This window comes from Spea bombifrons, chromosome 2 (assembly GCF_027358695.1).
Source record: "Spea bombifrons isolate aSpeBom1 chromosome 2, aSpeBom1.2.pri, whole genome shotgun sequence".
NCBI classification, from domain to species: domain Eukaryota; kingdom Metazoa; phylum Chordata; class Amphibia; order Anura; family Pelobatidae; genus Spea; species Spea bombifrons.
The window spans coordinates 13779039-13804729 of NC_071088.1; the positions used below are offsets into that span (position 1 = coordinate 13779039).

The 25691-nt window shown below is 37.7% G+C and overlaps 1 protein-coding gene across 1 annotated transcript in view; it reads right to left on the reverse strand.

Moving 5' to 3' along the window:
* The window catches only part of ROBO1 (roundabout guidance receptor 1), a 383921-nt gene that overhangs the window by 51265 nt on the left and 306965 nt on the right, over nucleotides 1-25691 (reverse strand). Inside the window, exon 4 of the mRNA XM_053456884.1 lies at nucleotides 8199-8356. Within this exon, the coding sequence (XP_053312859.1) occupies nucleotides 8199-8356 (158 nt within the window). The remainder of the gene's footprint in view (nucleotides 1-8198; nucleotides 8357-25691) is intronic.

Consider the following 25691-nt stretch of genomic DNA (forward strand, 5'->3'; position numbering starts at 1 on the left):
CTGAGTGTTTGACTGGCAGCTTTTTAACTTGGACAGGAAAATTATTTTTAATGGTGTGGCAATGAAGTCATCAGTTGCCTCTACACATTGGCAATGCTAAAAACCACATTAATCCACTTGTCTTAAGAAGAAGTGTCACATTTAAGGTGACAAACTGAACCGATTGAAGTGCAATCCTTTTAAAGGAAATTTGTCTTCAAAGTCCTGCTTTTTGATATAATTTGACATCATTGCACCTCAGAATCCAGAGTGACAGCTCCGGCACCTCAATGTTCCTGGCGTAGCTCTAGACTACTGGAAGGATCACTAGATTACAAAAAAATACACAACCTTCTGAGCTGCTGTTAGGGAGAATAAGAGCGGAATAAGGAGCATAGGGGTTTGGGGCCCAAAGAGGATCTGTCCTAAAGATGGATACTTAAAATAGTTCCCACTTCTCATAAAAGGAACCCTCGTTAGAAACACCAAGCAATATCCTGGATTATTTATAGCCTCCATTTACCACCTTACTATCTAATAAACATTTGAATTGTTATGAGATGGAGTATACTCTCCTAACCTCCCAATATTTAATGAAATCCACAAATGGAGCTCTTGCTTGTTGCTGAGGATGATCAGTAACAGCTTCCTGACTAAGGAGCAAACCGAACAATCCATACTTCCGATATTTTGTTAACAGACGGAACGCCTGACATTCTATTTCTGCATTGTTCTTTACTAAAGGTCGGATGGATACCCCACAGAGCATTTCTCCTCTGTGTATGACATCAATAAGTTAACAATGACTAGACACTATGGCATCACATCTCATCTTTGATGGACATAATGCGTTTTTATTGTATCCATCTAAAAACATCTATTGCGTACACCAATCAGTCATTGGTTTCACCTTAGATTCAGGATAGTGATATGCGTATCCCATAAATGTTCCATCGCTCTACTAGCCTCTACCAGTTCTGCTGGGGCACTGTTCTACTTATCTACCACCGCTTGGTAAAAAAAAACTTTATCACTTTACATATAAACCTCTGACCCTCCATTTTTACTGTATGACCTCCTGGTCTAACATTTCTCATAATCTTCCCTCCTGTACTTGGACTCCCTTTATATATTGAAATGGCTCTATCACACCCCCCTCCGTCTCTTCTCTCCCCTAAGCTATGAAGCAGACATAAAATCATTACTGAACTTCGACACGTGTAATGCTCACAGAGGGAATGTGATACATCAGTGTTGTCCAATTACTCATGGAGTATGCTATAGATCCTTTAGGCTCATATGTTGAGCGGCTGCACTCCATTAAAACAATGGTGTAACATGATAAGACCAGTGGAGTTTTCAGACAGGCAACGGATGACAGAAAAGACATTGTGGACTCCGTCCGTCTGGCCTGCAGGTCTCTAACCGGGCTATATATGAGCCAGAAGGGTCTTTGACAATAGATGAAAAATGAAAAACTCTTGGCGCCTCCTCAATGTGCTCTGAGGCCTGTTTTGTGCTTAGAACCACGTCACCTCCATTCATGTTAGGCTCATTAGCAGACAATGCAATAATTCCATTCACAAGCACTAAATAAGATGAATGACAAAACGGATGAGTGGAAAAAGATTAAGTGTTAAGGTAGAGAAAAGTGTACGGTTTCGGAGAATTGAATCGCTAAAGCCCTCAGAGGTCTCCTGAGCGGTGGGTTTTTATTTAGTTACTTAACATTCGTAGTGAATAAGGTTGAAGCTGGCACATATCAAAATCCTTTTATACTGTATGGAATATAAACATCAAGCCAGCAAACAACCTCCTGTGTCAATCATAAAATGTTTAAGGTATGAAATGAAGTAAGTGTGAGTGGAATGGGGACCTCTGATGGTCTAATGATAAAAAATAATGTGCAACTGTGTACTCTTTAAAGAAAGCACAATCATTGTTCGTATTTAACAACCTATGCCCATGATTAGTTGCCAGGTAGCTCATTAAATGTTACCAGTGAAAACATGGAATAGAAATAAAACAAATTGTTGGGAGCCTTTACTAATGAGGTACTGGGGCTTCTGCGATCAAAAAATTAGACCAGAGGCGTCAGACCCTCATTTCCTGGTTGCCGCATTATTTTCCTTGAGTAAGGCAAGCATTTTTTTTCTTTTAATTGGAACCTCTTTTTTTAAGAACTTCTAACCATATTTTTCAGATTAAAAACATACTTTTAATGTATAATAAGTTGTTTTGGTTTCTTTATATTACTTGAATTACTTGATAAATAGACTTGGGCTTTGTGTTACTGTTGGGTGGTGAAACGATACAGTTCCTGAGACTTGATATACATCTACGGACCAAAGTGAACAGGAAAAAAACAGAATAAAGCAGTGGCATTCTATTATTACATGGTGACATAGAATACAGGGGTCCGCCTTTTTGGATGCATAAAAATACAAAAAGATAATACCCCTATTGTGACGCAGCAATCTATACTGCAAAATAAATGCATGTAGTGCTCATATAAATGCATACAAATATATACAGGAGGGAGGTTTATTTCAAATAAAGAAAATGTTAGAACGCGAGGCCATAATGTAAACCTCAAGGCTTAGATGTAATGTTTTACTTTACTGACAGGGTGGTAGGTAAGTCGATGCCAGCATAATTGGTAGAGGCTGATACAGTGAAGGAATTTAAACATGCATGGGATAGGCATAAAGTCATCCTGGACCTGAGACAAGATTGATTTAAGTCTGACCAAATGGGTCTAATCGGGAAAACTAGATGGGCCAAATAGGTCTAGCTGGACAGACCAGGTGGGCCAAATGGGTTTAATCGGGCAGACTAGATGGGCCAAATGAGTCTAATTGGGCAGACTAGATGGGTCAAATGGGTTTAATCTGCATGTAGAACACTGCGATAGAGTTATGCCTAACAAACATTTTAGATGCCTACAAAAGAGGTACATTAACGGACCTTTTCAAAGATATTATGGGACAAAAGAATCCATGAAAACTAATGTTGTAGAGCAAAGGTAACTATGAACAATCCATATATCTCGGAGATAAAAATAGCTACCTCTTCTCCGTCAAAACTGCTGTGAACAATTTACTTTGAAGTTCACCATCTCCTGATCAGCTCTAGATGAACTCACACTGAACCCCCCGCCTGGTACGTCTGCATTGCTCCGCCGTTACGTGTGTCAGTGGATTTTAATGATTTGATACACAGGAAGCATCTCTAGAATCATTCAACACAACGGTATTCCGGCACCTCTGAGGTTATCATGGTGAAGCAAGCGAGGCTAATTATCTGTCACACATATATTTATCTAGACAAGTGACTGTAAGCCAGTGAGAAGAAACTATGCTTGGCCAAGACAACATTAAAATGCATGTCTTTCCTTTCTTCTAAGGACCTTTGAACTGTCTAATCAGTTTATCATAAGTAATCTTAAGATACTTGTTGTAAGTAATGAAATGAGAGCTAGGAATGTCTATGTCTGAGTACTACTCATTGTGCGATTTAAAAGAAAAAAAGTACCATTTAATGTGATTTTTTGCATTTTTTTAATCGTCTCTTCTTCATGTACTTATTTAAAAGCAGAATGTTTTATTAAAGCAGATTTTAGAGCTCCTTACGTGCGCAAAAAAAATATACCTGTTCCCTAAAAAAAAGAAATTCGCAAAAAAAAGGTCAGGTTCCACTTGAAAACGTTGCGCTTTCTAGCAAATAGATATTTCTAAAGAGCCTTTTTTTCAGTTACTATGGCAACAACTCACAGTGCCTTCTTTTGCATCACATGGCAATTATGTATTTCCTGAAAATATGTGAATGACTTAACATTTCACACGATTCAAACAATATATATTTTATGGGTATTTTAACGTTGCGGTCCTGGCGTTTTTTTTTTAATGCTATGTTTATTTAAAAAAGGCAGAAAAAGGTGAAACTGAACCTTTAAAGAATATAATGGAAATAGTATGTTTGCATTGAGCCGCTGTAACTACCTGCCCTTGACCTTTTATCACCCTATGGGTATGGAGGGTATGCACCTATATCTCCTCCATTCTCGCGATTTATACATCGCGGTTTGAAAAACAAACAAATGTGACAGCCAATCAGGAAGAGCAGATCCAGTAAATGCTGGCAATAAACATGTTGTAAACACAAGAGACAGGTTACATAAACCTAAAGGAAGACATTGTTTAGACTAATCAATAGAGCGTAAAACTGTGTAGGCTTTGCGTTAACATTTTTATGGCCCTGGCATAACAAGGACGGATCCATAATGCTGATGGATGGTTGGAATGTATGGATCATAGCCTTAACATTTATATATGTTTTATATTTCCATATGTTTGTGTATATGACAATAAAAAGAATAATACCAACAAGACATCATGCAGTATACAAGTTAGGCATAAAATATCACAGCGTGTAGAAGTTACATATATCTCGTATGTAATGCCGTACATCCCCAATGACAAGGTGAATGCTTGATCCAGTTTCATACGTTTCCGAAAACACTTCAATAAGGAATATGACATTTGCTATAACAACAATCGACATATACTGTAGGCTCCATCTGTTCAGCCCAATATCACAATTTATTTTGAAAAAGGCTTAAAAAATAACTAATGCTAAATGCCCTTGATCTCTTTGTTGCGATCGAAAAAACATATTGTCAGTGCGAATTCCGCACAAAGGCTGGTGGATTAGAAGTAAGACTTTTAAAAATACCTTTACATAATAAAGGTATTAATAATTCATAATAATAATAATTGCCGGTGCAAGAAAATGAAAGGTAAGCTGTGCTTTCTGTCTCATATAATCAAAATATTTTATTATCTATATATATGTATATATATATATATATATATACACACACATAATATATATACTGTATATCTTATTTTAAAAGAACAGACATTAAAAACAAAAAATTATGTTTATTTGTTTAACCACTCTTGATTCACAGCACTTAACAGAAATAATAATAATAATAATAATTTTATAAAGAGAACACAGGTGGGAAATGCCACAACCCGACCCCATAATGGTTTCCATCTAACATCAAATTCTATGTTTCGATCGCATAAAAAAATAGGTATGATTCCCCTTTAACAAAAATCTGTAATACAGTCACTCGGAAATGATTCCAAGCCCAGCCAAGTAACATAAAATTTGAGAAAAATGAGTCCAGCTCTACCGATTTTTAGAACCAAGTACATAAGAGCTGAAAAAAAAGTATACTTTCCCTTTTTTCTAATGCTTCGTTTATCTAGTGATATAGTCCAGAATGAAAGGCATTCAAATGCTAATAGCTTTTGTCCTGGAGATAAGCCAGTCACATATCAGAGGGCGCAGGCAATGAATGCAGCGGCGTAAAGTTTGAAGAAGAGGGCTGCAGACTTACTTCTAAAGCTCATTTCACTTTGTACAGGTTGCCATCTAATTCAAACGCAGTCAGATGCGAAGCGCTGCTAGAGTTATTAGCATGGGATAAACATCACAGGGCAAGATCAAAGCGTGCTTCAGAGCAAAATAGGAGGACTACCTGGAAAAACTAACTTAAAGCTGTGAGTTTACTGTAGATTTTTTTTCCATAAGGAAATATCTTTAAATTATCGGTAATTAATTGGTTTTATTATCACAATATAGTCAAAGTTTCACTATGTTTACATATGGGAACGGAAATATGGTCAAAGTTGGCCTCCCACCAGGAAACCCCTCTACTGAGCCAACAAAGTTAGGCAATGGGAAGGAAGTAAGGAGGTACTGGGGTGGGAGAGAAGAAAGGTGGAGAGGATATTTTGACCCTACTGGAAAAAATACTATGAATGCCTGTGACAGCAACCACTGGGAAAACCAAGGTTTTTTGGCATAATTTCCATATAAATTGAGTGAATTCAGGGAATTTTAGCAGTCTGATAAGACTATTGACTCACACATCCTTCGGAAACGTTAATTAAATCTACTACACTTTATGGCCATTCCGTGCTACCGTGCTTATCACTTAGTAAATACGGCCACAGTATCAAGAAAGATTATGAATTAATGGTAACACGTCTATTTAACAATGAATTCGTTAAAAGGACATTGTTTGAATGAGTTAGATATGAATTTTACTGGCACAATAAGCCCACATTTACATTCTTCAGGTGTTGTATACAATGCGTTTGTCTTTGATCTGTGCTGTGTCTCTGTTTTCACAGGTGTGAGAAAACTACTATTTAACCTCATTACAGGGAAGGCACGAAACCACATTAAACAGTTATCAGAAAAGGCATATTTATTTAAATACCTTTCTTAAAAGGATTTTCTGTTTTATGGATTCTTTAATCTTTAAAGTATCATTATGACGGTGTCCCCAAATATGTTATATTGTTTGAAATGAAATATAATTATGTGTTGTACAACCAATTATTATTGCTATTTAGTGAGCACTTTATTGATAGACACACTAGGGTGATAGTCCAAACCATTCCAACCCTATTTTAATGTTTATAGGAGTAAATGTTGCATGGACCCCAATGCATATTACAGCATGCAAATTGATCTTCATATTAAAAACTTAAAACTTCTGTCTCATTTAACTCCTCCCTCAGCTGCCCCTACTGAAAACAGGAAGCATACCTAGGTACACTTCCTGCAAATGCTCAGTGGCACTCGCATTCTAAAATAAAGGCCACAGCCAATGATATGTATTCTAGCTGAGCAATAAGGGCAGTCCAAAGCCAGTTTTTTCCATAGCACTGTAAATTATAATAAAATGCAATACCTGCTCGCCCCTAATCTGTGGTTTATAATTTAAACAGGTGCACTTTTAATATATAAATATTAAGTAATTCATCATCAATCTCTAGTAAAATACTCGTAACATGATTGTTTTTTAGCCCTCCATTTTCTAATTAAGTGATGGAGAAGATACAAATCAGTTCATTGCTTTGTTCCGTATCAGCAAAAGAGTAATGTTAATCCTAATACCAGAACAGATGGTACAAACAGAAAAAGAACAGTATTAGTGTCTGCAATTTCCTTAACATATGGATCAACATCTTGATTCACTCCTTAGGCATAATTAAAATTACTGATCGGCAATCAGTGTTTAGAAGTATTTCAGATTTTTAGGGATGATTGGTGCATACTGTATATTCAGGGGTACAAAAACTAGAAAGAGGTGGACGGGGAAGACCTAGCTCCCAGGTCCACATCTTTGAAGACATGCATGGAGGTGGAAGAGGAGGACACCCTCATAAGCCAGGTCAAGTGGGTGTTGGATTCAAACCTATCTCATGTCCTCTCTACCACCTCTACAAACAGAACTGCCAGCCATTTCCGCTTTGATCTCATTGTATAATCATCCTAATCCTAATCAAATATCTAACAGCTCACATATTCATAGCATCCCCTTTATGTCTGATAAATTAAAGCAAGTTTCTATTGCATAAAATACTAAGTATATTGTGTAAACAGAACACATTATTCGTTATCAAAGTCAGTTTTTTAAGGTTATGGTAAAGCCTTGACTACTTCTCAGTTCTGACACCGAAACCCAAAGGTGTCCCTCTGAAATGTTGGGAGGTATTTGATGTCATGACTTCATGAACAGCCCAACGTCTGACACTTGTAACATCACCTTCGTAACCCCACTTTATCCCGTTTGACTCAATCCACCTTCAGTAAATGTAAATTCCCACCAGAACCACACATTTTCTCTAGTTTGATTGCAAGAAATTATCTGCATTCCTTTCTTATGTGTATAACAGGTCACCTCACTTTTCAATGTGAGCAACTTCAAACAACACAAAACATCAAAGCCAAAAACCCTATTGAAATCATCTGACTGTTTAAAGTGTCACTAAATAAAGCTGTTCCTACTTAGAAATGCATCTAATGTGTAACGCATGCGTGGTTATTCCTCCCATTATTTTATCTCTGCCCTATTGTTAGTTTATTGATTGTTTCTGATTGGTTTGGGAGAAGGGAAATTTGACTAGACATATATTCATTTAAAAAACAAACTATAGGTAGGTCTGATAAAACATTTAGTAATGCTAAAAGCTATGATGGTTAGTTGGTTACGGTTCTTCTTTCACTCACCTTAATAGAGATTACAACCTCTAGTAACACACAATAGTTTCACCAGGCAGCAGGCCCCTCAGCATCTCATAGTACACTATGTATACTTATTACACTGTTAGTACAGTTTTCTCTTAACTTACAGTTATCCTTTCGTCCTTGTCGTCAATGGGTGTACCATCTTTTTTCCAGGATATCGTAGGTTCAGGATGACCTCGAGGAGGCTGACACTCCATCACCGCTGGTTCGCCCACTGCTACCATCACATCAGATGGGTTTTGCCTGAAGTCATCTCTCAAAACTACATGGAAGAGAAAACATGTGTGAACCCAATATTATATGTTACAAACATTATTATCTTCATGAGTGTGATAATTCATTCATTTGAGATAGAACTGATCTTACACTAATGGAATGCATGACTACATGACGTACATGATGTAACGTGCCTTCTAGTCATACTTAGTCTGGAGCTACTGGACTTAAGAACACAACAGTAAACACGGTTCTCATCAACAAACAATACAAGCATTTTCTCAACTGACAGCCTTTCAGGATACATCAGGATACGCCAGGTGTACAGTGCATAGATTGAACGGGCTCCCAATGCATTCTCTCATATTGGAATGGCTCAAGATCGTAACCTGCCGGCTTGTGTCTGACACAATACCTACTATACAGTAGGTAGGTGTCTGTAGCTGCTGAATTCCCTTCTACCCAAGTGTCCCAGTTTTCATAAGACAGTCCCAATTTTTAGGCACTGTCCCATCAAGCTGCCCCACCATCCCTTTGTTAGCAGTAGAGACCATGTCCCAGTCGGAGAGATCCTCTGATCTTCCCCAACTGACCTAGGGAGCTGTAAAATCAATGAAGGTCTCTGCTGTCGCTTGCAGCTCCCAGGTGGCCCAATGCAACCTCATGCACCTGAGCACCGCAATGTAGCTCTTTGGGTAAGTGGGTGTTGGTCATACTTTTGACCCTGCCCCCCCGCCTTTAATTTTGCCCATTCCTTCCTTGGACCCTGCCCCTCTCTGCCTCTAGCCACACCCCCAACACCGATGTCTGATTTGGACACCTGAAATGTTAGACGTTATGGAACTCTGCAAATATATATGGTTGCCGAGCATACCGGGGGTTTTATTCTACAACAACTGCAAATCTGAAGATAAATAATTTTATGTTAAACGATGCCACGTAACCTGATTCTTTTAATAAAGTATTCTCAGGTACCTAACATTAAAATTAATAACACTAGCGAAAGAAACAGAAGGGGTTTTTTTCCCAGTTGGAAAACGCGCTTTGTTAATTTGTATACAGAATCACCTTGGAGCGATACGCATAGAATGTAATTTACCACAACTGTTTAATTAGGGATTGGATTAAATTATTCCATGCATGTTCACTTTGATATATTGTGGAGAGAATGTGGAAGCCAAGTCTCACTGCCAAATATGTTCTTCTTTGCTTCATATTTCATTCTTCTAAATTGCTGACAATTTGTAGCAAGCTATTCATTTATAAACAGCCATTTTCAGGGGGAGGGTGTACGCTTGCAGTTTAATAGCATTTGTGAACTCGTAGGAAGTCTATTAGAGTTGAATAAAACATTGTTTGTCATTAACATTCAAGTTGGGATATGATCCACAAAGTCGAAGTGAGAGTCATTGTGCACATTAAGACTGCTAATTGGCCAGCAAAAGCACAGAATAGTTACTATTATTACGCGAGGACGGCATTCAGCGTCTCATTAATTAATCATAATGAGGGTAATTATTGGATACATTATTTATGGAAATATTTAAGAATATTTTGAAGATTTTTGAAAAGAGTATTACCCAGCTGCCTTATTATTTTTGGCCTTTTTTCTACCATGGAGGTATTATTTAAAAATACGTTAATACGCAAAACCGTCATTGCATTACCGACAATGACTGCTAAAGACATACAATGTTCACATGTCAATCAAATAGTTTGTCATGTCTAATTAAGTACAGAATATACTATTTGGGGCAGTGTAATTTGTGTTCTTACTATTGATGCCACAATACAATAGAATACACTGGGTTCTTATTAAGGCCTAAGGGGCTTTCAAAGCGATGCCTGTAGTGGTTAGTGGTCTGTAAGGATGGTTTAAAGTGACATTAAACATTTACTCTTAATAAAACTATTCAGCAAACTATATATATATATATATATATATATATATATAAAACCATGTAGTAACCTTGTAGAGGAAAAGAAAACATACAGCAAGAATTACAAAAATATTAAAAACATGACGAAAACACCTAACACCTAACAGGATACTTAAACCAACAACCAGGTGCGTGAGACATGCCTAGACATGGTTAGCATTTTAAAAGTAACTTGTAATTTTGGTGACTTGAATAACTAATAGGCCAAAGCAGCTGTAGAAACACTTTGGTAGCAGAATTGACAGCTAAGTACTCTGTTACTTGGCGTTTGGCCATTTAATGAAGCAGCGTTCTAATGATTAGTTATGAAGGATGGTCCCCATCAGCTGCAGAAGCCACTCCACCTATCGCTGATGAGATAAGTGGCTTCCCATGGAGGCTCAGCTTGCTCCACTTCAGCAGTGGGGGGGCAATATATTTCCGATTGCTAAGGAAAGCTGATCCCTTATGATCTGTCTCTACAAAGCAAAGTACAGAGCTTCCTTCAAAGGATTGTGAAGATTATGATGCAGGGCGGAGGTATCCAAAAGGTAGCTCTACAAGCTGTTGTTTTATCTCCATATGATTACCCAACCATACAGAGAGCCTTTTTGTTTTCTTTTTGGTTTAGTATAGTGGATGCTTTTCATGTTTGTTACTCTATGACTAGAGATCTGTTGGGTTCTGCTATTGCAGGAACTTTTTTTCTAGGAATAATGTCACATTTACAGCCCAAAGATATCCAGCCATTTTGATAATTTTTAGGTGCTAGAAAGATCAATAGGAAACGGCACAAAAAGTGAGGAGCCAGATCTAAAAACCTTACGGCCGGGACTACCTTGCACTTAGGTTTTGTCAAGCCTTCAAAATAACATAATGTAAAGAATTTATTTATAGCAAGGTTACCATCAAGGAGAGGGGGTCTTCAGTACTGTCCACTAGGACTGCAACTATGGTTGAGTATTAGGACATTTCTACTTCTACTACGACGTTTTTGGGCCCATTGGGTTGGACATCCCCGTTTTATGGTTAAATAAAAAAAAAAGCTTGTTTGTGTCTTGGTGTACTTTTCCAGACACGCACAATACATTTGTAATTCCAAGTACAAAAACTTTTAGCGAGACAGAAAAGAAAAAAAGGAAATAAAACTATGATTTGGAAATTGCTACTGGAGTTTGTCTACAATTATATTTTGACCATTATAACAGCATTTGCAAGTTTCCTTTTATAACAGAAGTGTTCTCCGGTTCAACTTCTATTATAAAACTCATGTCAAATACATTTAATAATATGAATCAAAAAAGGCAGTGTACTTCCTGGCAGGAGCAAAGTCTGCACAGATAATTGAATACATTTGTTGCTGGTTAAGATTCTGTCTCCGAGGCAAATTGGCATTTTCTCCTGTACGACAACAGACAGTCATTAAGTGAGTTTTGATTCTATATGTAGATAGATAGTTATTTTATTTCTATAATATTTTAGTGCCAGAGGGGAGTTGCATTGTGTACTTTGGAAAGTTCAAAATCAGCTGATCCCGAAAACCCTGGAAATATTAACCATTAAGTGGCACAACTCATGGAACTATATGGAAGACATGAGGCTATCTTTGTGTTCTGCAGGCCTAAAACTCACAATAATATGCATTTATATATCAAATTGTTTAAGAAAAATGCATTATTCTTCTTAAAACACCTTGTAAACAGGCATCAATAGGTTTGCACATAAAAAGTTGTAATAAAACCTCACCCCTAGCTATGTCTCTAGCCACACCACCCTTGTTGGCCATTTGAAGCATTGTGGGGTACACAGCCAGTCTAACACGATTTCCATACATAAATTCAATGTAGTTTCTGTAATTATGGGTCAGAGGTATGCTATTAAAGGGACACTCCAGCCATTACACACACTTTCATACATATGACAGCTACATTAAAATTTACGCGGCGTCCCCCTTTGCAAGAACATTGGAGGAGTCTGCTCTCTTTTGCCCTCTCTGGCTGTGTCCCATGCATGAGATGTCCGTCAGCTCCAACTCTGACTCGGCAAACATCTCCAAGGAGGGGGTGACTAAAAGGACCCCCCACACACATGTGCACTAATTGAATCTGCCATGGATTGGCTTTCGTAAGCAATTGGTGCTGAGGATCATCAGACCACAGAGAAGGTGAGGAGCTGCAGCTTCTCTTTAAGGAAAGTCTTATTTTTTAAAACTTTTTAAACAGTGCATATTAAAGTACTCACAGGTTACTTTAACATCCATCCTTCTTTGGTGAGGCTGTCAGGGACATTAAACTGGCCCTTTAAGGACGATTGAAGTTATGTTAGACACTTGGTAAAATCCTGCCCCTAATCACCTCTAACCAAACCCCCTAAAACAAAAAGTGTCCCTCTGTGGCCCTCAATTGGGTGATACCTTTGGTTCGATCTCAGGCAATTTCTGGGGTAAACGGGAAAAGCTTGAATACAGTTTTAAAACCATTTATTTTTCAAGATCTCTTTAAATCTTTTTATACACAACGACTTTTTCTTGGCGCAGAGGAAAAAAAAAAAAGAAGTGCAAATAGCAGCTCCACAGAATCCAAACCTCAAATGTATTTCAGTCATAGCCTCAGCTCGATTTTTAGCTCAAGTGAAAGTAGGACACAAAGTTTGCTGCCATTTCTAAAGAACTTTCTTTTTTAAATGAATAATTTACGCCAATTTACACTACATATACTTAGATAACAGGTTTGGAGTATACTGCAAAAGAACACCTCCTAAGGAATACCGAACAATCGCAATGGAAATAATATAAATGAAACGAGATAACTTGATAATGGATACAATAGACTACAAAATCCATACATTCGTCTCGGTGCTGTTAGGCAATTGACACACATTCATCTGAGAAGTGCCTTGTGCTTTATTTTCAGAGCGTAACTAGATAGAGAATATCCTGTAATGGAGATCTATTTTCTCTTCCATTCCTGCCCTACTTTCAGAGACATTTTTTTTCTCAAACCCTACATTTTACCGTTTTATACGCTAAATAAATGTATGGAATGATGATTACAAATGATGAATCAAAAATCTACAATGAAAAGGTAACAAATGTCTCAGGGTCTGTATGATGTATCCTTCCCATTCTCTTATCTCTAGCCTGCTGTTAGATTGTTGTCGATTGGTTCAGGCAGCCTGTGTATGGGTGGATGAGGAGAAGGAAGAGAATTTGCGGGCAGGAAGCTGATTAGATAATGCTGATTCTGCCACAGGATGTTGCCATAATCGCAAGACTCCCCACTGAAAGCTGGGTCATGAAAGGCAGACCCAGTCTAATAGTACGGGTATATCACAGCCGGGCTGGCGATGACGAGGCGGCCCTGGCACATTAATCACACAATAGCACATCGGCATACCAGAGAACACTAGGGCATCTGCCTGGAGACTCCAGGTGAAGCGCAGCTTCTAGAGGTCTCCAGGTCACCACGGAGAAACTCCAGGTCGTGGCAGTGGTGTTGTGGCACGCCACATTCCCCGCCAACTTCCCCTCCAACCATGATGTTTTCCTGCATGCGGGGCCACCAATGCCAGCGGGACCCCCTACCCGCATTCCGAAGAAGGAAGGGTTCTGGGTAGCTGGAGCCTGGATGTTTTAGACACTCACCTTGTGTGGCGCACTTGGGCAGCGGCCCACCAGGCATTTTCCCAGGGTGCCCGATATATTTACAGACTTATTCATATTATTAAGTGTTTATTTTTTTCATTTATTTTTCACAGTTGAAAAGAGTCCCTTTTTTATTAAAAAGCAAGTTTCGTACTAATGAATGGGTACATCTGTGCCATCAAAAACAGTGAATACATGAAACCTCACACATTTTTGGAACATCATCAACAAGTGTGAAGATTGCAGCTGTGTCAGATCATGCGAACATATGAAATGTTTCAAGAAATGTTTTATAAATTGTGTTGCTTTGATAAGCGAGAACCAAGAGTCAATACGAATGTCGTATTTCATCTTCCTGTAAATAAACCTACGGTTACATTGAAAAAACAACATCCTATATTTTCTTTTTAATTCAGCGCACTAAATAAATCCATGTAACAGTGTTGACAGTTTAATAAAAACAGTATGTATGTAATAGAAACCCATGTTATGTGTGTACAATGGAAGAACTCACATTGACTTCCCATTCTCAGGATTCAAAAAGTTTTTCCTAAAATTTGGAGAATTTACTGCTCCAGTCTAGTAGGTTTCTTAGTTTTCAACCAAACGGTTCCTACGCCAATTGAGAGACAAAAGCAAAAACTATACGTAGCTTTGATAAATATAGCTACACTCAAAAGCCGTGAAGGTGATTGTTCTCCTTTAAACGATGTCATAAACCTACATATATATAAAGTACAAGATAATCGCAGATTGAAGGAGATTAGCACCGTGCTGAGGAGCATAACTGGAAGGAATAAGTATTTCTATATGTCTAATCGCTGATCCTTCTGTTTTCAATGTAATCCTGGAACAATCTCATTTAAAGCTTTTGTTCCCCTGCATGTAAATTGCCACAGTTTTTATAATTTTGTGGGATCCTTCTGTTAAATCCCAAGAATGACCAGATAATCCTATTAAAACCTTTGTTATCCTTATTTTTGGATTAAATGTTGGGTGTGTACACCCGATAAATTGGTATAAGATTACATGCACCTTTTATGTTTGTATCAGTGTGTAATTGTATTAGAGGTAATTTGAGTGAGGGATTATTTTATTTCAAATGAAGCTTGGTCTGTGGTGGCAAAATGTGGCAATTGTAACGTATCTAGTCAATTTCTGCTGCATGAACCGATCAACAATGGGCCATTTAACAAGACAAGAGAGCTCTGCCAACAATCTTAGTTTTATCACAAGAGTTTGGAATTATGTTAATTGATCTTTCTAAATGGTGAACCTTTTTATGTACAACATTGAATAATCACTGATTGCACACTATATATATATATATATATATATATATATATATATATATATATATATATATTTATTTATTTATTTATTTATTTATTTTTTTGAAAGCCCTTGAGATAGTTGTGGGCTACCTGGGTCTCAAGCAAGACAACTTGCATCCTGACAACCAATGGGGAATTGAGGTGGGACACTGGTCACACTGTCAAGAGAGGTGAGTAAACTATCAGCCAGGCCAACTATGCCTTGCCCTAGTATAATTTAACAAGTTAAATAATTCTGAAGCAGATTCTTCATAGATATCTCATGGGCGTTAAGTTCTGATGAATACTGCATGAGAAGACAATATTTTTTTTTATTGCAACCCAGGTTATCCATTAAAATGAAAAAGAACCCTGTAGGAGAGTATGAAATGTGTATCTTTGTGGAATGAGATGATGCAGCATTATAAACAAGAAAGCTACTATGCAGTAGATGAGTGGAAGATGACTCTGAATCAGAGCATGTGGGCACCATGATGATGTTTTAAAACATTGCCAAAGCGGTAGCAAAAAATAACATAGCATTGAGGGTTAACAGCTGAAAAGTTGCTTTTCTTGGTGACCAGAAAGTAAAAATATTTCATCACAGAGCTGAACAAGCCAAGAGGATCATATGATGCTGCACTCAACTATGCATTTTATGGTAGTGTAGGTAACGTTATTTAAACAGATGGCACCCAATGAATTTAGCATCTGTGTGTACAAGCTGCATAATGCCTATAAAAATGTGTCTGAGTAAATGTGAATCCCTTGATAACAGAATGTTAGGCAATTTAGCTGACTCATAATGAAGGTTAACACTAATTATTTGATAATCTTGCATATTGTACCCATTGTAATAGAACATCCTAATTTCATACAAAATATTAGGTTTATTAATGAATAATGCTGATCCGCCAACCAAGGGCCAGCTAAAACCTTCTTAAAACTTGACCAACTATATTGTGAGACTAGAGTGTCTCTTTTATTGGTGGACAGAGGCACCCAACTCAGACCATAACCTCACATGTTCTATCATGTGCCACCTGACAATTTAAGGTACGTCAATGAATAAAATGTGGGATTAAGTCAAGACACTCAACAACAGTGCTCATGCAAATCAAGGAATCTGTATTCAAGCAGGAATTTCATTGGTGAAGCACCAACTGGGAGGCTCAGATATGATGGAATGACCTAGAATCTTGACGTTCACCTTAAAACCCCAAGATTGCTGGAAACCACTCAAGACTTGAGATCAAACCCTCAGAGTTCATAACAACTGTCATTAACAACACAATATAGATTTACTAAGAGGCAAGAAGGAAGCAAAAGAAAACTGAAATAGTTATATAGTAAGATGCCTCCAAGATGGGAATTGAAAGCGCGTCGCAACATGGTTCACACAAGGTTCTACTCAAACAATTCTCAAAAAAATGTATGCCAAACATTCATCATCTTTTCATGTGACGGGCTCCTGTTCTCATTTATGTGATTCACATTACATGAATGAGAAGCCACCCAAAACACCACATGATTTTTGGTCATGTGAATTATAGTAAAACGTGGGAACTTTTTCCCCAACACAGAAAATAATTTCTTTAATGGATGAGCACTTCTTGATTTTGAAACGCAATAGAATACCCAACCTTCTTAAAACGCTGATTCTTTTTATTGTACTATTATCTTGTTGGCTGCATTAGTTAGAGAATATGGGGCATGTTACATGAGATTAAAGTAACACGGAATCCATATCAAGTCATAGATTACTGACATCAACAGGACATTATGAGGTAAGCAAATAATTGTCTCATTTGTCCAGTGAGCACAACCTTATATTAAAGCCTTAAAAGCCAACTACCTGCTCAGAAGATTATCAAGTAAGGATGGGCAGAGTGGGGTCTCAGAGACCACAGAGACTAAATGAGCAATCCATCAGTTTATGCTTCGATAATATCCATAAATGATGGACTGTTGGAAAGCACTGGTTGAGGAACGAAGATACAATCTATTAAGACCTAGGAAAGGGATTTGTTTTGTTGTGAAATATGAAAAAATGCCTTTGAGAAACATATTTTATGTCTTATTAAATGGATATAATTTTGCCATGATGTTGTAATGCAATTCAGCCATCACATGAAAACTATCCATTTATACTGATATGGAACGGTCAAAAACTGTGTTCAGTTCAGTTACTCCACTCTATTTATCACTGAAAGGCATGAAAAAGCACACCGAACTGCCCACCTACCTTACCTGAAGAGCCAACTTATGGCACTCAGCTTCAGAGCTTTCCAAGATGGCCACCAGTGATCTGCGATGGCGGTGCGTACTGCAACAGCACAGACCTCCATTGATTTTACAGTTCCCTGGACCGTATATATATATATATATGTATATATACAGTCAGAGGGTATCATTTTATTGGTGGTTAAATTGGAAAATATTACACACACACGTATATATATTTATATATATATATATATATATATATATATATATATATATATATATATATATATATATATATATCGATACATACTAGATATACTGTATATATACACACTAAGCAATAAAACTAAGTGATAATAACAGCTTCCTTAGCAAATCTGTAAAAGTTACCGTTAAATGAATACAACAATTGTGACACTTAGCCACGCAGTGTGATAAACAAGTAAAAATGTAAATGTATGTGCACGGAGCTGAAGATTTCAGGAAATAACAAGGTTTACAACAGAGTGTTTGACAAGATATATAATTTACTTGAATGTTAAACTATGCAAAAATCCCTTAAGACAGACCCCAATTCATTCACAACGGGGGTCCCATCCTGACTCCGCAAAGCAGAAGAATCAGCTTTATTGAAACCCACTTTGTTCCAAGGACATTAAATAAACATTTTTGCATTGCTAATGCCATTAGTCTTCCAAGGACAGGCTCTCGTGTACAAAAAAAAATGGAAGTTCAGAGACATGAATGCCTGCAAGATGTTCGCCTCAGTTGAACTGGTGGTCTATGAAAGGAAATACCGCTGTGTTTTGTTTGTACATGTGTTTGATGGCTAAACAGGAAAAAAAAGACAACAGCTGAATTAACTGGACACGTTTCTCCTAGGGGTATAGATTTGATAAAATAATGATGTTTTATCCATGTTCTTATGACTTGTGGATTTACTGGAACCAGTAAATTAACATTTTATTAAACAGAGACACACAGGTGGTCATAATAAGTAGAGAATGCTATGTGTAAGGATATCGGCACATGAAACAATTGCAGACAAAGTAATACCTCTGCTGGTGATGTACAATTACAGCGAAAGCTTTCAAGACAAATAGAGAAGGAGTCTACGTTGTCTTAAAGGCTTGCACTCTAACTCTACTCATAATGGCGTCACATTGAATCTACGTGTTTCCTATGTAGAGAATCCTCATGGGGACACTCGGCTTTACCTGCTTCCTGGCAAGAAGGAGTCAGTGCTACCCTGATCATGACAGACTCCCATCATATGGCCTTCTTCATATTATATGGTTTTGACCAGTAAGCGTAGTGATTCCCACATTCTCGTTCATATAAGCAACCTCGCTACATTGTGTTATAATCCGTGAGCTCTGTAAAATACACAGTCCTGCTACATTTAATGTAATGTATTGTACCTCTCTGTGTGTTGTATATCCTTTTTTAGTTAATATGGAAGATTAAACATTTTATGCATGGTCCTTATACTGCAGACCTTAGCCCTGGAACATAACTCAGTCACGTCTTTCTAAAACCTAACCTGATCAATGTATCACCAGTATAGAATCTCCTGGCCCATTTACCAGTACCAGCACCAGTTGTTAAACCTCAGACCTCACTCGTCAGTGCCATATGCCAGTTGGATGTTTACTTGCTGCATAAACCTCTGTCACTTGTCCTTTGGTCCACTAAATTCGTAATAAGTTTATGATACTTATTAAATGAAATAATAAGGCGTCCTTTGACATCCTTTGCAATTTATAAGTGATTACACAGTGGAGCATAAGAAGTAGAAAATAAACTCATAAATTAAATGTGTGTAAAGCATAGCGGCAGTTATTATTAATGCCTTACGTGAAAATGAAAGAAATCTATCAGTTTTCTTCTAGGAGAAGCAGTTCCAGAATAATAAATTATAACCTTCTGGCTTTTATGCTCATTATACTGCTTGCATTGTTGGTGTGGAAGCTGCTTAGAAACTGGTCCATAATAAGAAAGAACAGTAAGGTATTAAAACACCGAAAAAAGCAACCAGTAAGCTTTAAAGGGCAGGGATAATTACCACGTATTCAATCCATTGGTGATCTTAATACAATGCTAAATGGACAGGCTACCTTTAATGATGTCAAATCGCTGTTACTTAGTATACACTGTTTCACACACAAAAAAAACAAGCAGAACAATCAACAAGAACATTCCTTTGGTTTCCATGGTAATTTCTCGCTTCTTAAAAACTTTCAGAATAAACCCATTAGCCTAAAGTGACTTAATGGGGGCAATGCAACAAGTGATCTGTGTGGTCCAACTGGACTAGATTGAAGGGAGATCTAACCCACTTGGTGCAACTGAGAACTGCGGCACACTAGTGACTGCCACCCCCCAATTCTGCTACCCCCCCCAGATCCAGGCTTAGTTTGCTTAGGCTATTGAGTGACCCCTAAACCTATAAGCTTACAATTTAATGGTGGTACTTGCCGACACTGAAAAATGTAGTTCAGCTGCCAAAAACAAAGATATATCCTTATATAAACACGTGGCATTCTGTCAAGAGTGACAATTAGGGATCTATCCTATTATAAAGCAGAATATTAGCTACTGTTGATTTCTAGTACACACGTCTTGGTGGGGGATTTAATTCATATTTTTTTTCAGAGGTACTTCCGCTGTCTATAGAGCCAATATGAAACATTTGTTCCAATTAAGAGCGCCAATAACAAACTGAATAGGGCACAATCCAAGGGAAAAAATGAAGACGCCCTTTTCAGACACAAAAAATGTGCGGTGTTTCCTCTTATGAGAATTTGTTTCATATGACAGAGCTTAGAGCTTAGAAGTACCCCCCACCCCCACGTCCCCCCCACCACACATTATTAGAGAGAACAAATTAATACCACAAGGGGGGAAAAAAACATCGAAACGTCTCCTCTTTATTCACACCGCAGGAATCTGGCGTAATTATTCCCCATAGGAAACGCTGTATGAAGAATTGCTGCAAATATTATGCACTGCCTGCCGGAACACAGCCAGAAATATCAGAAGAAGTTATATAGGATCCGAATCAATGATAGCATTGCAGATGATCATCAGTCAAGGCTGGATGTAAAATCTGTTATTCTACAGAAATATTTTACTCTTCAAGGATGAAAATTTGCATTGAAGTCCATTTTACTAACACAGTAGATGAGGCTGGAGCAGTATGGTATCTTGGATGGGTTCTGTCTTAGACCTGATCCAAGGCCATGTGCCAGCTGCCCCAAACACTATGCTGAGTTCCAGGGTATGATGTCATATCTTCACATGCTGCATTTTAAGATGTGAAAAGTAGAGTATGCTCACTATGGAGACTGTGTCTGCTTCTACAACTGCCCCCTACGCCAGGTTGGTGTAGACCATAATATGCCACTGGCAGGCTGGGACTGGTCATATGGCACACCAGAGAAATGTCTGGTGGGCTGCTGGCCAACAGAGCCACACACTCCAGCAGCAGACCGTGGACTGCAGAATGCAGCTGTGTGAGCATAAAAACATAGCATGCAGCCATGTATATCCAGCTGTTGGCCACACTGCTTCATCAGTTGACCCTGACCTTAAAGTGCCAGGGCCACCCGGTCATCCTCAGTCTGGCCCTGGACACTACACTCTAGTAAAATAGAGGCAGCCATCGGTAAGTTCTCTGATTGCAGGGAGACAAAGACACCAAAGAAAACCCCAGTTTGCTTTGCCTCTCTATGTTCCCACCTTTCTTGCTTTCAGAGTAATGTGTCCTCATTCATATTATTTTCTATTGTTAATGCACTCCTTTGCAAGAATGCTAGATATAATCTCTGGACAACATCCTGTAATATATTCATAGCCAGTAGGTAGTTATAAAGTGCACAAGCAACCTGCAGATGTGTCCACAACACAAAGACACATCTTTATACTATCAGCACACACCAGAAATTAAATTGTTACCACATGCCAATAGCCATGCGAATTGTTACAGATGTTTAGCAAAAAAAGGATCAAAGGGGATTTCATCATGTCTATTCGGTTCAACAGCCAACCAAAGTAACTGAAACAATGCACAGACATGCCACAGATATTAGACAAGTCGGACAACACAAATGATACTTCTAATTACAATTAAAATCAACTCCACATTAGTTTAGTTCTCCTCAGGATGTGTGAGGAAAGTCAACCATTATAATCTGATTAGTAACTGGTAATAGCTGTAATAGTTGGAACTCAAAATTATCTCATAAATGGGGCAAACAAATGAGTTGTCAACAAAATTGCCAATTTTCACATAAAAATTTCACATAAAATTATAATTTTTTAGATGTTGTCCATAACCACATCCAGGAAAACAGATAATCCTCCCCAGGATAATGCATTTCTAAACCAATCATCTCTCTGCTACAACCTGGACTGCCCTGGGAGTGAAACATCAGCACTTAAGGGAGAGCGGCCTCAAGTAGACTGCATGCTGGATACCCGTGGCTAATAGATTGAATCAGCCATCTGAGCTAATGGAGGCAAGTTGGAGGAGCTGTCGGGCACCAGCCCACCTGGCTTTGTCTTGTGTACCAAATGGTGAACTCTAGGAACTCTAGGATTCACTGCTTCCTCATGTTTGCAGATCATTCTGCTCTTTCTCTGGGGAGCGGGAGTGGTGTTTAGTGTTGCCCATTTCCCACCAAATTGCCCTCTCGCTTATTTTTAGACTTATCTTTTCGGAGAAGCGCATTGGAGTTGACCCTCCATAACGCAAGTTGATGAGTTGAAACGTTGAACTCCCAAGCAAATTCCTGGTTTTACTAAATCCACCTCATTACTTTGAAACCCTATAATATGGAACATGTAGGAGTGAACAACATTCCTTCTCACTGTATGTCTGTTATCTGTATTTACTGTGCTACCAAGTTACACATTGGAAATCTAGGATATCTAGGCCACACAGCCATTCACATGCACTTATCTTTTGTAGTTCTGAACTCTTTTGAAAGGTGTTCATGTACGTCCATAAATCAAAAGATACCCTTATCTAGAAAACACACAAGTCATTGTATTTCCTATTGAATTTATCTTCTAAAGGCTCTCATATTTATTTCATAAAAGACCCTATCAGCTGCATATATTTGCTTGGATTTTATTTGTACTCAGTTAACTCAATTAACACAACTTTCTTTCTTTCTTGTTGCTTTCCATTCACATAACAGATAATTGGTTTTGTGAACCATTATGTAAGAAGCAGCTGTTTCACATTAAGGTGATAAGGTGTTTTAGATAAAGCATGTGTGATTACGAGCCGTCGTATAACTTTAAGGGTATTTAGGCAAAAATTCAGTGCAGTTAGTAGGTACATAGAAAGCTCTATACTTCTTAATTAAAGGGTAACTGAACATGTTGATGTATTACACATTAACATTTTTAATCATTCAGAAAGTTATAGCATTTTAAAAATCAAATCGCTGTTACACGTGTGCTTAGAACATGCCTTCTACTTGTACTTCACCAGGGTTACTTTGGATTTACTTTGTCTCTGTTTAAACATTCACTTGGTTTATAATTCAGGAAGGAAGAAGTCCGATGTATACATTGTAAGCTTCAAAAGTATTTATGTCTAAATCCTTCAAAAAAAAAAAAAAACAGTTTTTAAATATATACTACGTGCCCTCTGTAAATGTTAGAACATTGGATGGTGAGCAAGGGCCTGGCAAATGTTTGACAGAATAGAAGGCTAGTAATTTGTTGAAATGTGACTGCTAGTCTTCGTTGGAAAAAAATATTTGGTGATTTCATATCTAGAATAAGCACATGGGAGCAGAATGTACTGACAGCTTCCACAACACTCCCTTTTGGATGGAGATAAGTCCGAACAAACTGATGTAATTTCTAGGTCGGCCACAAAAGAGCCAAAGGTACGTATCTTGAAACACAGTCTAATTGACAAAAGCTGCCTTCAAAAAGGAAAGTGGAAGCCTGTTCCAAAATCATCTAGAACAAGCTTAACAAAATATGTCAACAGGCATAACTAAATGATTTATGAGATGAAACAGTACATACGAGGCTGTCAATGCTCATGCTTTGAAAAAGCTCAGAGAGAAACCTCTACAGAGTTTCTGAATCATCCACTTTGGGTTCATATATTTAAGTACTAGAATGATTTGCAATACAGCCTTGGATTATGCATCCACTTCAGTAAATTGATATTGTTGATATATTCTCGTTTCCATGTTTTTTTCTGCTTTGTAGGGTTGGGGCTGGTTTATAGCAACATATGGATCCGATAAGCACTTAGAAGGAAAAGCCAATTATTATTTTTGTTGAGCTAAAGGGGTAGAACAAACAACAGATAGATTGGTCTACATGAATCACATTTCAGAGAGGTCTGCTAAAAAAATATTTCATTGTGAATGTTTGTGGAGTATGGAGGTAGACCTCGATGATTCGGCTCCAACAATGAGCTATAATGGTGGAATAGGGATATATGGTTGCAGCACTCTTGAGAACATTCCATGTCTTGAGTCTTTTAAGTCTGTAGATGCTCAATCCTTGGTGATTCAGCATGGGATGGGAAGCACTGGGCTTCAGCAGGTCTCACGCTCCAGGAGCAGAAATTCAGCGAATATCATGTTATGACATCATATCACATCAGAGACAAGGGTTACAGGAAGTGCAGAATAGTTGAAGCCCTCAGGGGCATTTGGGGCCAACCTGCAGCTACAAACTCTGTGATCCCTGTCTGAAAAAATAGTGAATGATGTAATCGTGCATGGTGGTTTAAACATATATAGTGTATGTATTCATGTCATAACATATTGAAAACCGAAAAATATATACATCTGACCAACACTTTTATATCATCACTAACTATATATATATATATACATGTGTGTATATATATACATGTATATATATATATATATATATATATATATATATACTAACATTCAATAGTTTGGGGTTGCTTAGCTGTTTTCATGCAAAAAAGGACATTTCTAGCTGTAACATAATAGCTAAAGGGTTTTCTAACAAACAATCAGCCTGTTAAACTTAAACTAGGATCAGCGAACACAACGTGCCATTGGAACACAGGAGTGATGGGAGTCATAAAGGGCCTCTTTACGCCTATGAAGATATTCCATTAAAAATCAGCCATTTCCAGCTACAATAGACATTTACAACATTAACCCCGTCTGCGCTGTATTTCTGATCCATTTAATGCTATTTTTAATGCTGACACTCCAATGTAATAATATAATAATATTATATCTGCACATATTTGTAGACACGTATTAACTATAGTCTAGCTATTTCTATAGTACTATATTGTGCTTTTACTATCTTTATTACTATATAACTATATTGCTCTTTCCGGTTGGCTGCTATATTTCATTTCACTGCTCTTATAAGCAATATGTGATCGGTTAAATCACCTGCGATATTATCGCATTGAAATTTCTCATATGCCATACGTGATAATGTGCCATAAATCTTCCGCAAGGATGTCAGCGAGAAAAAAGTAAATTGTACAGGAAGCGATTCGACGTTTCCATCGGACTTTATCAGGCTCTACATAAGTATTCCAATGTTATAGATCCCCAAGAGGATTTGATCATACATTTACTAAGAAGCAATATTTGCTATAGATTTCCCCAGAAAGGTAAGATTGTTAGTGTAAATTCTAGACATCTGGCAATGCACTTTTTTTCTACTGCTAAACAGATCTGATTTAAAATTGCATGAGGCTTGCACAGAAAACTACATCTGGAGAGCATACACGAGCACTATTTGTTTTATTAGTTGTTTATAAATGTTTTATATAAACAATGAACGTTGGGATATTAGAAGCATACAGTCTGTGGTTTGAACATGCTCAGCATATTCTTGTTAACCCTTTCAAGGGACACACCAGCATTCATCATATGCACTTTAAACAGCCAATCAGTGGCAAGAATCTTTGGGCCACAGGGCCAAACAGTTGCAGCAACAGGGCTGCAGCTTCTAGGTACGGTAAATGTTGTATTATTTTTTAATGCATATTACAGTACTCGCAGTTCTTCTTATGACTTCCACATACCACGTGCCCAGCACTCAGAGTTAAAGATTGCAGGAGTAAAGCTTGTCCCAAAATATACCCCAGCACTTCTAAGGTTAAAGAAAACATTTTTCCCCCTGTACAGTACAATGGCGTGTTTGTTAATTCTGACATATCTATCTGTCCGTTTTCAGTCGAAAGGAAGAAAAAAATTATGTCAATTTTTGCCCAGTCTACCTTCCCATTCTGTCACA